Source organism: Haemaphysalis longicornis, unplaced genomic scaffold, assembly GCF_048455015.1.
Source record: "Haemaphysalis longicornis isolate Haplotype H1 unplaced genomic scaffold, Haemaphysalis longicornis Haplotype H1 scaffold_5, whole genome shotgun sequence".
In the NCBI taxonomy this organism is placed as follows: Eukaryota; Metazoa; Arthropoda; class Arachnida; order Ixodida; family Ixodidae; genus Haemaphysalis; species Haemaphysalis longicornis.
Window position 1 is genome coordinate 16312177 of NW_027526385.1, and position 16621 is coordinate 16328797.

The 16621-nt window shown below is 49.9% G+C and overlaps 2 protein-coding genes across 2 annotated transcripts in view; both read left to right on the plus strand.

The window, feature by feature from the left end:
* The window catches only part of LOC144137919 (uncharacterized), a 510196-nt gene that overhangs the window by 126884 nt on the left and 366691 nt on the right, over positions 1 to 16621 (plus strand). The gene's annotated exons all lie outside the window — the stretch shown is intronic.
* Positions 13352 to 14441, plus strand: LOC144139071 (uncharacterized). Its single transcript, XM_077671556.1, has one exon. The coding sequence runs from the start codon at positions 13734 to 13736 to the stop codon at positions 14103 to 14105; it is 372 nt and encodes a 123-aa protein (XP_077527682.1). The 5' UTR covers positions 13352 to 13733; the 3' UTR covers positions 14106 to 14441.

A 16621-nucleotide genomic window follows, 5' to 3' on the forward strand; every position in this document is an offset into this window, starting at 1 on the left:
CTCTCTTAATGAGCGCGTCATCTTCATCACAGTCTTTATCATCATCTGTTCATAGATTTCATTTTCTCATGCATGTGGTGTAGAAAGCTAGGCGCCTTGGCCAGGCTAACCTCACCAGTATCATTAAAGACTATTCTCTCTCTCTCTCTCTCTCTCTCTCTCTCTCTCTCTCTCTCTCTCTCTCTCTCTCTCTCTCTCTCTCTCTCTCTCTCTCTCTCTCTCTCTTGCACACGAAAGCAGAGTTATTTTGTTTTACAGCATCTCCTGTTCAGAAAATTCTGCGGTTACAACCAAACATTTTACCGTATACACTGGAAAGGAAAGTTCTCAAGATAAGCTACCGCTCATGCATGGCGAATTGCGTCATATTTTTCGAAGTATAAAGCTTTTATGCTTTGCTGCTGGAATTTAGCACGCAAAAAAAAAAAGCGGTGGAACAGCTTCATGGCAAACGAAACGCGGGAACTAGAAACCACGCGAGAGATATCAATCGAAACAGTGCGTCAAGAAGATTTATGCACTGTTTTTCGTGACCAAGTAGTGTCTGAATTTCATTCACAATATCTAACCGTCCGCTAAGTCCCCATTCCCAGCGGCAGTCGATGATATTTGCACAATTGTCCGGCGCTCGCGATGAGCGCGTGCCAGCGAAGGCCATGGTCTGGAAGATGAGTTGCACGCCTTCGTCTTGTTGATTGTTAAGACGGGGTAAAATGAAATACTGGCGTTTAACTTAAAGAAAAAAAGATAAGGTGGCGCTAACTAGACGTCGACAAAGAAGACAAGAAACGAGATATACAGGCGCCAATCTTATCTTCTTGTTGCGAATATTTCTTGTTTCCTGTCTTCTCCGTTTGTCTCGAGCGAAAAGGGCCAACCGCGGATCGACGCGCGATTTGTGAGGTGTTTCGAAATGTCTTATACTTAACAACGCTGACGTGGTGTTTATTAGAATGTTCAAAAAAAGAAAGAAGAAGGGGCGGCAAAGGAGTATTTAGCCAAGTCGAATCATTGCGCGAGCCAGAGCCATTGTGATTAGGAGCGTTCCTCCCGGTTCTGTGCTGGTTCGCGTTTGGCAAGGCAGCTCGCTCCGTGTCGTCCCAACGACGAAGCACCGTTCGCAGTCGCGTCGAGGTTGCTGGAGCTCCGACACCTGCCCAAGAGAGCAGAACTTCGCTGACAAATGGCCACCCCAGACGGATCCGGCTGCACCGAAAGCGACGATGTCGTCCCGGAGGTGCCAGTACCTTACGATGACGATGTCCCGGCGGAGCGGTCACTTGGCGAGCGAGAAGCGCTCAGGATGCGGATCGTCGCTCTCCGGGCGAAGGTGAACGAGGCGTGCCGGCAGTTCGTATTGCTGGACCAGCAGACTCGCGACCTTGCGCGGCTGTGCAAGCGGGCTGAGAGGAACAAGCGCGCCCTCCGCTACAGCATCCGCCTGAAGATATCCATCATGACCGGCGTCAAGATGATGTACGACCACTACATCACCGCCAGCATGGACGAACTGCAGCGCGTCGTCGGCCTGATGCTGCAGGAGGAGGTTTCGGCGGCCGGTGACTATTCTGACGGCGGCAGTGTGCACGACTAGTCGGTTGCACTACGCGCGAGCGCCATTTGCACTACTCAATTTTCTGTATCAGGTATCCGTTGGATATATAGTGTTCGTGCATGTGGGGATAGAGGCGATTCGCGTGCAAGTCGTGTCATGATCGACCGCGAAAGCGCGTGGCTCGTCTGAACGGTCTCGTCTTCCTGCGTGGTGACCAGAAGTTCGTGGTGCGTCAACTGGACGGCCGTGGATGCGCCGTGCCGTGAAAGCTCGGCCACGGCCTCCTCTGGCACTACTTTCAGCGTGCTGGTCGCCCGCCTGGTGGTCCGTGAAGCTGACGACCGTGCAGTAATTCCAGTGTGACGAAGAAATAGACGCCCCACTTTGGCGGAATAAAGAATGGCCTAGCTGTAATGGCGGCACTCCCCACCCCCAATTTTGTACGGTCTTTTCCTTTCGTTTTGAACAGCGTATATAGCTGGTTAGTCTTTTAGTTGTTCCGTGGAGCGTTGCTAGAAAACTCAGCCCAGCTGTGCATGCCTAGCAACCAGCTGCATTAGCTTCGCATACCCCACCTTAACTTGTGAAGATCCTGTCGTCCGCTGCCATTGCGCTGACACTGTCAGCTCGATGGCCGCTCCGCCCATGGTTCGTGGGGAACCTCGCTTCATTGGAGTGTTTGAACGGCGCCCGAACTCCCATCCGCTGGGACGCGCGCCATGCGCGAGGGACTGTTCGGGGAGACGCTGCCGGGGCTGCGAAGGTATGTGACGCTTTCTAAATCCCGCCAGGCCTGCCGGCGCGTGCCTTAGGCTGCTCCTGTTGTCCCACGCTTACATATAGTAAGGCCGTACCTAACATTCGACGATCACGCCGTGCGGTACACAGCTGTGAGCGAGCGGACCGCTCCTCCCTCGTTGCTGCGAGCCGATCTGGCCAGCAAGATGATGCCCCTGATTTTGCCCTGACCGAAGGGCCCACTGGTTCTGCGCGCCGACGACGCGCACACTTTCGCGCGGCGCCCCATCGCCCCTTTCACGTAAAGGGAACTACGTAACTGTAACCAATGTAACAGGGATATTGGTGTAAAATAAACGTCTTGCCTCCGCACCCTGGGCATATTCCTTTGTCACCCGTTATTCCACCTGCCCAATATAGGCGGTGTTGAGTTGGCGCGACGGCGTTTCAGTATCGTGAGCGTGCTCAGCTAGCTTCGAACTCGCGGTGATTCCTCGCAGTGTGTGTGCCTGCCGTTTTGTGTAATGCATGGGTTATGCATATTGTGAGGTAGAGAGACCGCAAGCTTCGATAGCACTTACGGGATCACGTAACCAAAATAGCGTGACAACCGTGCTCACATCACGTCACGTAGATGCAGCTTGTATGACCGCGTAACAGCGCATAAGTCACGCGATCGAAATGACGTAACATCACGTAAAGCTAGTCACGTGAGATGTTTCCGCCAAAATCACGTAAAGATAGTCACGTCACATATTCGCGCCGGAAATTTTTCATGCGAAAGCATTACTTATCTATGTTGGTCGAAAAGCGTACGGCACGCATAACGGCGTACTGATGGTACACAAAATGGGCGACTGCTCAGAGGATAAAAAAAAGAACAGGCCCGTAGTCGCATTATTTGAATTACTTGTGCAGAGTGCAAGTAAGGCTTGAACTATGCATGGCTGCTACCACTTAAAAAAAAAAAAAACCCCTAGATGGCTGCAGCTACTGCCAATTGTTCTAATACTGCGGTGAGAAAGAGGAGAGGGGAGCCCAGCTAAAACGAAGAAAAAAAAATCCGATGTCAAATGGTTAACTATTTGAGTTTCACACGTGAAATACGCGTATCGTGTACCCCTTCTCTACCTCTATTTGTTCGTCCGTCAATCAATCAATGAATGAATCAATCAATCAATCAATGAATCAATCAATCAATCAATCAATCAATCAATCAATCAATCAATCAAGTGGCTTTCGTGGCGTGTATGTATATAGGTGTGGATGGAGTGCGCCGTTTGCATTATGTACTCGGAAGCGCTAGACACTTTACCATATCCGAAACTGTGTCGGAGAACAGCGTGGTAAAGTGCACACTTGACCCTACAGGCTAAATGCGTATGCCGCAGAGCTCACTATTAGAGAGTTTTAGCTGACCGTTTTTCCCGCTCAGTGCAACAGGGGCGTCAGCAGCAGAACGGTTTTAAAGCAAAGCTTTTAAAGCAAAGCTTTTTACCTCTACCCCCCAAGGGTTCTTTCGCGACCGTTGGTGTCACCAGAAAACTCCAGCTAACAAGCAAAACAATTTACCGGCACCGCCGGGAATCGAACCTGGAACTAATAGACTAACAAAGCAAGAGCCCGTTGTCTTACCGATTTAGCTACGAGCCCAAGCGAGGAATGGGTAGACAGGTGGTGTACTCACCAAGCACATCTACGGGTTTACCCCCTGCGTTCTCGCTGAATGCCACGTGAAAGCGTCACGACACCACTCACGCCCGTCTAGCGGCCCTGTGCGCACCTTGCTCATGTGCTAAGAGTTACAAAAATTAAAAGAAGCTCACACCAATGCATGGCATCTGACTTCTAGTACGCCAATGTGCTAAAGCCTGTGGCCTCCAGTGTTCACGTAAACAATCACAGCTCCTTGTCATCCGCCCTCACGCCAAACCAAGAAATAGATTCAAATACTCCTTGATGGCCAGGCCATCACTATAAGCCCCAGCATCAAGATCCTGGGCTTACATCTCGAGGCTAACACCAAGAGTGACGTCTCCTTGCAGCGCCTCAAAAACAGCATTAATCAAATCATACATATGATCATGCGAGTTGCTACCAAGAAGCGAGGCCTAAAGGAATCCGGCACCTTTCGAATAATTGAAGCTTTTGTCCTCTCGAGAGTTACTTACGTAAACCCCCTGTCTTCTTCTCGACAATGAAGACATAGAGATGCTTTATATAATGATTAGAAAGGCGGTAGAGCAGGCCATTGGTCTTCTCATGAGTGCGTCCACACAGAGGCTGCTTAGCACGTGGCTCCACAACACGGTTGAAGAGCTGATAGAAGGCCATCTTTCTAACCAGAAGGTCCAACTCAGAACTACGATGGGTAACCGCATGCTTCACCAGATTGGCTGGGCAGCCCAGAATGTCACTCCGCTTGACGTACTTCAAGACTCTTGGCGACTAAAACTAAAGATGCTCCTTTTGCTTAGAAATATGAATGCCTCACATGACGAGGGTCACCGAAAAGCACGGGCTCACGCGCTAAACACCACCCTCGGTGGGGAATGGATCATGCAGTTATCTAAACAGACGCCTCCAATCATCGAGGACAGCAATACGCCATCATCGTGGCTACCTCCAGAAGCAACCTCCTTCCGTGTACCTTGCTTAGGACCCAAGAAATGATGGCAGCAGAAGAGCCAGCCATCACCTTGGCTCTCGCTGAACCAGGGGTTCGGAGAGTTGTCATCGATTCCCAGCAAGCCTACTGGAATTAGCAGTACGGTTAGGTGTCCTGACCTGCACTGCGCGTGCTAAAAAGCCACTCCCCAAATGGTTCCATTCAGCTCATCTGGACACCCCCTCACGCTTTAATGGAGGGCCACAAATACGCCCACCCAACAAGCCTGCGCTTTTACTTCACGTGCTATGGAGCTGCACGAGGACAACCACCCGCTTATCAGGTTCAGGGAGATAACCCAGCATTATCGCCTTCTGGGACAGACCGTACCTTCGCCTTACCCTGACCTTTCCAGAGAACAACAAACTACCCTACGGCTCATACAATCCAGGCTCCTTCCCACAGCCTACGCGTCTTCACTTAATGTATTCAAATCGCTACGACGCTGAATGTAAATTTTGCTCAGAAGTAGGAACACTCCGTCCCGTAATCGGGGTGTGCGACTTTAGCCCTGAGCACCCTCCTCTCTTTCCGTCAACTACCCAACAAGAGCAATGGTAGATGCTGCTCTCCAGGCCCTTTCTACCTACCCAGCTTCAGCGGGTGGAAAGAATACAGGCCGCGCGGACTGCATATGGGCCCCACAGAAGAAGGAATCACTCCCCACGGCAGCACTCTGGCCGTTCAGAAATCTAAATTGTTGTTGTTGTTGTTGATCCTGATAATTAATGGCGCATACCCAATCAGGGGATCGGCCAAACAACAGAGGATTGTAAAAATGAATAGTACTCTTATCAATTCACGACACGCCTAGGAAGGATAATTTAGATCAGTTGGTTTTGAGAAGAAAAAAAAAAACTGGAAAATTAAAGCGAGGATGACCAATCTCAATCATAAAGAGAATCGTTTAGAATTTTCAATGTAGCGCAGGAGAGCAGAGCATACATCCCGGCGGCAAAACCCCGTTTCGGATGCCCCGAACGATAGTATAGCCGGCCCTGTTAGTGATATCCCCAAACTGCAAAGCGGCACCTCCAGGGACTGACGTCTCAGTCGGGAAAAACGTCGGCATGTCAACAGGTAGTGTTCGACAGACTCGTCTTCGTTGCAATAGCTGCACAGAGCTGTTGGCGCCAGACGAGACCTGTGCAAGTACCTATTTAACTGGGGTACTCGACAACGTAAGGCTGTGATAACCACCTCTAAGTTGCGTGAAGGGCACCATTCAGGTTTCCATGAGAATTTAAGGTGATTAAAGTCACTTAATGACAGTAAAACCGATTCTTGCTGTTCTCGGAGTTTCAGCATCCTACGGTATCTAGCTGCTGTTATTAATGGTGTCGGCTCTACGACGTCTACTACAGGACCTGAAAGTGCTATCCTTGCTAGAGAGTCGGCTGTCTCGTTGAATGTGATCCCCGCATGACCAGGAACCCAAAGAAGGTTAATTTCAGTGAAGTGAGGTGGCAGGAGTGACCGAAACGTCCGCAGAAGAGGAGTGTCTTTAGGGGAAGAAAGGGCTAAGCATACAGAAAAAGAATCAGAAATTATGATTGGAGATGTAATTGATACATCCAGCTTTCGTAGCGCCAGGACAATTGCCAGGAATTCCGCGAAGAATATCGGGATAAAATCAACCAGACGAACCGAAAAGGACCAGTTAAGGGAAAGGGAAAATATTCCTATACCGGATTTTTCTTCTCGTTGAGAGGCATCTGTATATATTATAGCACCTGGCTGCATGGAGGTCAAATAACCTTCGAGAAGACGATTGAGCAGTCGGGCTGGTAAAAGTTTAGCATTTTTGGGGAAAATGTTCTGGAAATTGATAGAAAGAGGAGAACTCCTGTCTCTATATGGAATAACCTGATTTATTGCTACACCCAACGGAGAAAGGAGGCTCTGTACCAGAGTGCTTTGAGGACATGAGGACTTGGGCCATTGGTGCACCATAAACGCACCTGGTTCTACAATAAAGATAAACTGCTCCCTGTTCACCTCAGAGCTATAAGCTCTCAGAAAAGTTTCAACAGTCAGTGTCCGGAACCTATTAAGCAGAGGAGGAACGCGCGCTTCCAAGTAGACAACTGCATTTGCTGCATTCTTAGGCAACCCTAAGCAGCAACGAAGAGCCTGGCGCTCCAGAATAACCAGACGATGAAGCTTATACGCCGCGGACCCAGCGAATAACACGCACCCAAACTCTAAAATGGGGCGAACGTACATCCTGTATATCATAAGAAGGGTCTCTCTGCGCATTCCCTTCTTTCTATGACTGAGACGTCTTAACATCCCAACAGCACGTGCACCTTTGGCCTCAATAAGGGCAATATGTGGGGTCCAGTCAAGTTCACTGGTGTAAATTATCCCAAGGTACTTTAAGGAAGGAACCTGAGGAATTATGCACTGCCGGTAACTGAGCGTAATGTTAACAGGGCCTGAGATCGGAAAAACTAATAAGGAACATTTGTTGACGTTCAAAGAGAGACAAATACTGTCCAACCAGGAGGCAATGAGGTTCAGATACGACTGCATTAAAGCGTAAAGTGATTGAATGTCAGGAGCTGATGCAAAAAATGCAACATCGTCGGCATATACATATGTGGAGACACCAGAAACCACCGGAATATCGCTTACAAGGATGTTAAAAAGAACAGGGGAAAGGACCGCCCCTTGCGGAACGCCCCTAGACTGTGGCCGCTGTGAGGAAGTAACATTAAATTTAACACAACTGAACTGCCTGTCCTTCAGAAATTCACAAATCCAAGCTATAATGTACCTTGGGAAGTTTAGGACTTGTAACCGGGACAACAACACAGGGTATTCCACGCTATCAAAAGCTTTTGCTACATCTAGGGTAACTAGAGCCGAAAACTGGTTAGTGCGACGGGCTAGTTTAATCCGGCTTTCAAGGTCAATATGCGCACTCCAAATGGAACACCCAGGGCGGAAACCAATTTGTCTCGGGCTAAAGATTCTAGAACTAGACACCAATTGCATTATGCGTTGCTGCAAAATCCGCTCGACTAATTTAACCACGTTCGATGTCAACGCGATAGGCCTGATGTTTTCAATCAAGAGGCCCTGACCAGCATTCTTAAGTACAGGAAGTATTTTGGCGAGACGCCAGACATCGGGGATCCATGCATGTCTAATAGAATAATTGATCATGTTAAGTAAATGATTCGGAGCTTCATTATATAATAATTTCAGCATTTCAGTAGTAATGCCATCTGGGCCAGGAGCTGCAGCTGTCAATTTAGTCATGACATCAGCGAGCTCTGAGAGCGTTACCTCTATGAAGTCGTCTGCCACGTCTGGCGGGGAAAAGGACACCGCTAAGGAAGATGAAAAACGAGCTTGAAGCCCATCAGCTATCGACTCTAGGGACTCTGAGAGTTCACCTGGAGATAGCACCACAGAGTCTGTATTATCTGGACAGGGTACGGCTTTCCGCGATCGAAGAAAGCGAAAAAGCGCACGCTTATTGTTAGGCTTGGAGAGACTCAAAGATCTATCTGTGTCATAAGTCTGTTTAGCATTGGAAACAGCGCGTTTGAATACCGCTGAAAAATATTTGAAGTTGCACCAGTTAAGCGGGGATAAGTTCTGGCAAAGTTTCTTCCAGGCTGCCTTTCTACGTCTAAAGCTGCGCGAACACTCTTCGTCCCACCAGGGACTAGGCGACACTGACTTCTTCGACATCACTTCAAATAATGACGACTGAGCTGAAGTGGAAAGGGCAGAACAAAGGCCTGTCGCACATTCAGCTTCGTTTTGTGGGACCAGAGAGGACAAGGACTCCTTCAGAGAGATTTGAAACCTTTTATAGTTGACAAAAGATCGGCTTTGGCGGTTAATTAAACGGATGGGACACCCGATGTCAAAAACTATTGGGATGTGGTCACTACTCGACCCGCCATCAATGGTCGACCAAGAAGGCACTGAAACACCTCGAGAAGATATAGTTAAATCCAAAACAGATTGCGTTTGTCCCTTAAAGTAGGTTGGAGAATCCGAATTTAAGCATGTTAAGTTGTTATCTGTAATCCAATCCAACAAGCGATTACCGCAAGAATCCGTCCGGAAGCCCCAAGTAACGTGGTGGGAATTAAAGTCTCCTGCAAAGATAATTGGAGGTACAGCCGAAGCAATAGCCAATTCAAGGGGTTCAGAATCAACGACGCCACTGGGAAAGTAAACATTGGCTAATGAAAAAGGCAGGCAACCAGGTAGCTTCAATTCCAGCACTAAAATTTCACAGTCAGAGCGTTGAAGTTGGAAGGACACCTTCGCGTTATGAGCAAACTTTGTAGATATCAAACTTAACAGACCGCCACCTCGGGTTGGTCTGTCTAGCCGAAAGGTGCGGTAATTATAAAGACCAAATTCCTGGTTGCTTCTAAGCCAGGTTTCCTGTAGCAAAATTACGTCTGGGGAAAATTGGGAGCACAAACAAAGTAAATCTGCAAAGCCTGCCGAAACAGAGCGACAATTCCACTGAATAACTTTTAGAACCCCTATGATTCAGAGAGACCGGCGGCTGCAACTGCAGCCTCTAATATCTGACCCTTGGGCTTTGAAACAGATTTACCTTTCTTGGATTTTGCTTTTGGCTGCACTTCCAGGGTTTCGGTACTAGGTGATCCGGAACGCTTACTAGACTGATTTACAGTCTCCATGGGCCAAGTCTGAAGCTCCATGTCCGAGTCTGAAGAGGGCGAAAGGGGGGGGAAATAGTCTGTGTCGGCCGTAGCACCACGATCAGACGAAGTACCAGCCTCAGCGTAAGTAAGATGTTCGGATCCACGCACAGAGGTAGTGAGAGTAGACGAGACTTTAACTGAATCCGAGGCAAGATTAGCTGCTGAGAGCAGCGGACCTTCAGGGGCGGTGGAAACTTGTTGGATCACTTGGGGAGAAGAGGTACACGAAAGCGGAGCGGGCTGCAAATATGGCGCCAGCTGAGTCACCACTGTGCGGGACACGCACTCGATTATGCTGGAAGTTAACTGGGTGATAACTGAAGTGACACTTTTCTCAACGGCCGCCGCAACCACGGAAGCAAAAGCTGGGTCAGCGAGGGAAGGCTGTTGGATCTTGGCAACTGCTTTTTCCACCGCGGCAACAATGGTACTGACTACGGCTGCGTCAGCGAGTGATGGAGATTGTTTGGCAGTAACTCCAGCGTACCCATGTGTCCTTTCTTTGACAATGGCAACAGCATCCCCGCGCGAGCAGCGACGCTTACCCATGACCTCAACCACTTGGACTTCTTGAGCTCTAGCAGGGCAATTAGAATAGTCAGCTGGGTGTGCCGCTCCACACAAACAACATTTGGCATCTTGGGCAGTGCATAGCTCGACAGAATGGCTCTCACCGCATGCGCGACACCGGGGAGACGATTTGCACGCCCTGGATGTGTGGCCAAAACGCCAACAGCTGTGGCACTGAAGTGGCCGAGGAGAGAGAGGTTCCACACGGTAAATGAGTGGCCATACTTTAACCTCCGATGGACATGCGGTCCCTACAAATGTAGCGATGACAGATTCTGTTGGCACCCTGTTTTTCTCTACAGCACGGCTGCAACGGTAAACTGACGTGACTCCCGCTACTGAAAACTGCTCTAGTACCTCCTGAGGTGTCATCTGAACATCAACACCTCGAACGATGCCCTTCACGCAAGCAAGGTGAGGGGGGATAAACAGTGTATTTCTTCCTCCTCCTCCTTCTCTGCTACAAATCTCGTCGCCTCCGTCCACGGCGCAGAGACGGAGAAGACAGATCATCTAACACAGGGTAGGAGCATACTTTAATTTTATAAAAAAAACTTTCCACTCTTGTGCTACACCAATACAACTCAACCAAACACCGTTAATGCTTCGTGCATTGATGCAACTTTAACAAGAATATCTCTTTGAAGTAATAAATGGTGTGGTTAAGTGCATTTCGTTTCTCTCTGGTTTTGCTATTTGTAGAGCGATGTGAGTGAATTTAAGTGACGTCGCATGGGTAATCGTTATGGGTGCTGTTTACAGCTTTGCTTTCCATCCACATTCACGGGGTGGATTGGCGCGATTTTTTTTTTGTTTGCGATAGAGTGCCCGTTGGCATAAAAGTAACCTGTTTAGGGCATGATGGACACCCGTCTCTCGAAGGAAGGCAAGAAGGGAGCAGTGGTGGGTTCCCCAGAGCCACCGCTGGAGGTCGGGGGGTCTTCCAGGATGGAGGCCTGTGCCTCTCACGTGTCGCCTTCTGGCTGAGTTCAGTGAAGGACACGCCCATATTAAATGATCCGCATCAGCTTGTTCGGCAGTAGCTGTGCAGAAGGGGCAGGTGTCATCGAATGGGGCATGGTAGCGTGCATGGTGGCAACGCCAGGGTCACAGCAGGTGAAAGCGCCACTCCAACGCGAAGTCTGCGCAGCAAAACCTCTTCCCAGCGAGCAAGTCTACGGGGGAGGTCCGTTCCACACGGTGGGGTGAGGGCACGTGTGGCGCGACGCAGATCGTCCTTCCGTTGGAGAAAGTGTTCTGTTGGACCGGTTGTTAACATTGGCAGCGGCCGAGGAATATAGGGTGACGAGCCCTATCCGCTGCAATGTTAGATTAACCTGTGTCAGGTGTAGAATACCCAAACACCACTTTTATTTGCGTCGTGCTGGGGCGGAACTTCCAGTTTTGTCCATTTCATGTCCATTTCAAAGTGATAGATTTTGATTTATTGTAAGGATTAACGCGCCGACGCTACACAGGCGACGAGGTGCGCCGCAGTGGAAGGTTCCGGATTAATTTTGATCAGCTTCGGGGATCTTCAACGTGCGCCGAAAGCTCGAACACATGGGCGTTTTCGCTTTTCGCCTCCATCAGAGCAGCGGCCGCCGCGGCTAGTAGTTGAACCCGAGTCCTTGAACTCAACAGCACAACGCCTTAGCCACTGGGCCACTGCGGCGGGTCCCGTTTCAAAGTGTCCGTTTCGAGCGAGACCTGATTGGCTGGCAGAGGATGATCGGCTGGGACACAGCACAAGCAAGGGAAGGGGTCGGCCTCTGCGCATATAGGCCTCGCAAGATCACCCACGTCACGACTGGGACATTTTTTAAGCGGACAAACTCAGAGTTCTGCCCCCGGTATCACCCCCTACGGTCTTCGTGCTCGTTGCTGTAAAAGCGAAACCGTGAATGGAAAATCTTTTTTTTTTTTGTATTGCAGCAGTCCTTCTTTGATTAGAAAACATCGCTTAGCCGCTCCATATCGACGCCTTGGCCTTACTCTTCGGTGCCTATCCTGCCTGTGAAATGCCTCTTGTGCCAGCTCTAAAAAAATTACACATTTCATAAAACGCTATTACTCGCATAGAGAGATCAGGAATTTCACTGTGCACCAGGCAATATTTGGCGCTTCACGGGCGGCATAAGTTGAACTTAACACTTACGCGATTTTTGCGTCCACTGCATGCGTCATATGGCAGTTTTAACACTTTTATATCAGCGCAAGTTTTCGCGCACCGCACAGGCATTAGGTGATAACCGGTATCAAATATACAAAGTTGGCTGCCCTGTCCAACAGAAAACTGAGCGTTAACGTACGCTGGAGCGGTGCAGCTTTTTCGTCACGTGTCGAAACATGGCAGAGATAACAAGAAAACGGCCAAGAAAAAAAAAACTTGAACACGAGAGCAGGGTTATTTTGTTTTACATGTCTTGTTCAGAAAATTGTGTGATTGCAACCAAACATTTCACCGTGTACACTGGAAAGGAAAGTTCTCAGGATAAGCTACCGCACATGCATGGTGAATTGCGTCATATTTTCCGAAGTATACAGCTTTTATGCTTTGATGGTGGAGGTTAGTACGTAGAAATAAAAAAAATGCCGTCGAACAGCTTCATGTTAAACGATACGCGTGAACGAAGAAACTACGCGACAGATATATCAATCGAAACAGCGCCTAAAAAAACTTTATGTACCGTTTTTTGTGACCAAGTAGAAGGTCGTTCACAATATCTAACCGTCCGCTAAATCCCCATATTCACAGCAGCAATCGAAAACATTTGTCCGGCTCTCGCCCATGCGTGCATGCGTGCACCAGCGAAGGCCACGGTGGGGAAGATGCGTAGCGCGTGTTCTTCTTTTTCGCCGTTATTGTTCCGCAGGTATCTAATAAAATAGTCGCCTGTTACTGGCTGCCTCGTCCATCCGCCATCTTGAGTTCCATATTCATGCGGGAAAGCCACCCGTCACGCGTGTAGGAGCCGCGGCGCCAGTGGCAGTCGGCGCGTTCGTGTGCAGGCGTGGCCGCTCACCTGCGCACAACTGAAAAAGAGAACTTTGTGCGCAGCACTGAAAGAGGGCTCTCCCGCCACAGTGGAACCGGCGGAGTGGCGGCTCGTGCTAATCAGCCGCGCAGCTCTTGTAGTTTCCACCGTTTCCCAATGGCTTGCCCCCAGCGCAGAGGGCCAACCGCGGATCGATTTTTGATACGTGCGATTTATGCTGTGTTTCGAAACGTGTTATAGTTAACAACCCTGACGTGGTGCTTACTAGGACGTTAAGAAAATAAAGAAGGGGGAGGGGGCGGAAAAGGTGTATTTAGCCGAGTCGGATCATTGCGCGAGCCATAGCCGTTGTGACTGGTCCCGTTCCTCTCACTTCTGGGCTTGTAGGCGCAAGGCAGCTGACTCCGTGTTACCCCATCGACGAAGCAGTGTTCGCAGTCGCGTAGAGGTTGTCGTAGCTCCGACACCCGGCCAAGAGAGCAGAACTTCGCTGAGACATGGCCGCCCCAGACGGAGGCTGCATCGAAGACGGTGGCGTCGCCCCGGCGGAGCCGGCACCTGACGATGACGACGCGCTCGATATGCGGTTCGCCGCTCTCCAGGCGAAGGTGAACGTGGCGTGCCGGCAGTTCGTCTTGCTCAACGACCAGATCCGCGACTTGAAGCGGCTCTGCAAGCGGGCCGAGAGGAACAACAAGAGCGCCCTCCGCTACAGCATCCGCATGAAGATGTCCATCCTGAACGGCGTCAAGATGATGTACGACCACTACATCACCGCCAACCTGGACGAACTGCAGCACGTCGTCGCCCTTCTGGAAGCGAAGATTGTGGCCCGTCGCTATTCTGTGGCTGGCAGAGTGCAGGAATAGTCTTCTGCACTACGCGCGAACGCCATTTGCACTACTCTATGTTCTGTATCAGGTATCCGTTGGATATATAGTGTTTGTGCATGTGGGGATAGAGGCGATTCGCGTGAAAGTCGTGTCATGATCGACCGCGAAAGCGCGTGGCTCGTCTGAACGGTCTCGTCTGCCGGCGTTCTGCCGTGAAAGCTCGGCCGCGGCCTCCTCTGGCACTGCTTTCAGCATGCTGGTCGCCCGCCCGGTAGGCCCTGAAGCTGACGACCGTGCAGTAATTACAGTGTGACGAAGAAATAGACGCCCCACTTTGGCGGAATAAAGAATGGCCTGACTGTAATGGCGGCACCCCCCACCCCCCATGTTGTATGGTCTTTTCTCTTTGCTTATGACAGCGGAGTAAGCTTTTACTTCCACCGTGGAGCGTTACCAGAAAACTGAGCCCAGCTGTGCGCCGCTTTGCGTTGCGTAGCAACCTCCCGCTATGGCTGCGCCCATCCGAGCCTATATATCTTAGACACCGCTTTCGTGATCACATAACCCAAGTCACGTAACAAGTGCCCAAATCACGTAACTTAAATGCCGCTCGTATGGCCACGCAGTCACGTGACCGAAATCACGTTAAGTCCCGTAACCACGACACGTATCACGTAAAGGGAGTACCCGTGACCTGTTCCCGGCAAAATTCGCGTAAAGCTCGTCACTTGACATCTTTATCTTAAGCCTGACGATGTCCACTTGACATATTCCCGCCACAATCTTCCCGCGAAAGCATTAGTTCGCTATATTGGTCAAAAATCGGGCTTCCATGGCACGCTAACTGGCGGACTAATGATATACAAAATGGGCGACGTGCTGAGAGGATAAATAAGAACCCGCCAGTGGATTCTTGGAATGATGCCGCGTTGCTCGGGACATCTCGTATAAACAAACTAGAAGTTTGCAGAAGGTAAACTGAGTAAATTTTCGTGCTAGGTGGTGTTTGAACCAGGGTCCTCTAGAAGGTGGCTCTAGCACGGAATTCCTGGACCACCGCGGCGATGATTCTAGGTGACTAACGGTGAACTTAGCAAAGCGGTTGCGGCCTGTGTTAGGATCGTGTGCTCCGCGCTACAGGATAAACTTGCGCATGGTAATTAACCAAGTAGCAGTGAGGTGCGTTAATAAGGCGTATTCCAACTAATAAACTGCATTTAGGCTAAGCCTCTCTGTCACAGTAATCAAAAGATGGCCATCGATTGTGGCTCAGTGCAAGCGTTTCGCTGCTGAGGCCAAAGACGCGGGCTCGATCTCGGTTGCAGCAGCCGTTTTTCTGATGGAGGCGAAAAACAAAAATGTCTATTTTATTGGTAATTGGTCCATTTGAATGGTGTTTATAAACAAGTAGCGATTAGGTAAGTAGTGAAATATAATACAACTAACAGCGTGCATTTAGGCTAGCAAACATAATTGGCTAAACCTATCTACCATAGTAATCGAACAAGGGAGAAAGCGTCGTAGAAAGAAAAAGATGATATCGCCGCGGTTGCTCAGTGGCTATATCAGACTGTGCGCTGCTGAGCCCAAGGGCACCGGTTCGGTCCCGGCGGCAATGGCCCTTTTTCTTTTTCGCTTTTCGGCTCCACCAGAAAAGCGGTCGCCGCGGCCGGGTAACGAACCCGCGTCTTTGGGATTAGCAGCACAACGCCATAGCTACTGAGCCACCGCGGCGGGTCACGACTTCTGTCTTTCCTTTGTGCGCGAGCGCGCGTGTGTGGGCTTACCATATTGACTGCGGTAAGGCCGGGGAAACGAGTCCATGGGAGGATATTCGCGCCACGTGGCTTCACTGCAGCGGAGACTGCGTTTCCTGCGTTTGCTGGGTTCCGCAATGCGCATGCACGAATGAAACGTGCTTGTCGCGATATGTGAGCATTAAGGCCCACGTCTAGGGAGAACACGCGAATGGGCTATCACCTGCTTTGACGGCTATATCCATTTAAATCGTATACTTTGGACTCGTAGTTTTGTCTCTCCCGCCAGCGCGAGGTTAGGTTAACCACTATCAGGTGTAGGATACCCAAGCGTCAATATTATAGGCATCGCGCTGGGGCATAATTCTCAGTATTGTCCATTTCACGTCTGCGCTGAAGTGTCCCTTTCGAGCGAGCCCTATTAGCTGACAGAAGATGGCTAGGTGGGCAGTAGCACAAGCAAGGAAAGGCGTCGCTTTCGTTGCATCTCATTGGTCAGAAGAGGCCATGTAGGTGTACCCACGTCACGACTGAAACCGACGCGATAGGGACATTTTTGAAACGGACAAACTCAGAATTCTGCCCCCGGTATCACCCCTGCGGTCTTCGTGCTCCTTGCTGTAAAAGCGAAACCGCGGATCATTTTATTGTACTGCGGCATGTCTTTGATTAGAACATAGCCAATGCAATTCATCGCCTTGGCCTTTTCAGTGCCTGTCCTGCCTATCGAACGCCTTTTGTGCCAGCTCTTAAAAAAAAAAATGCACGTGCTACCATGCACCATATGACAATGTC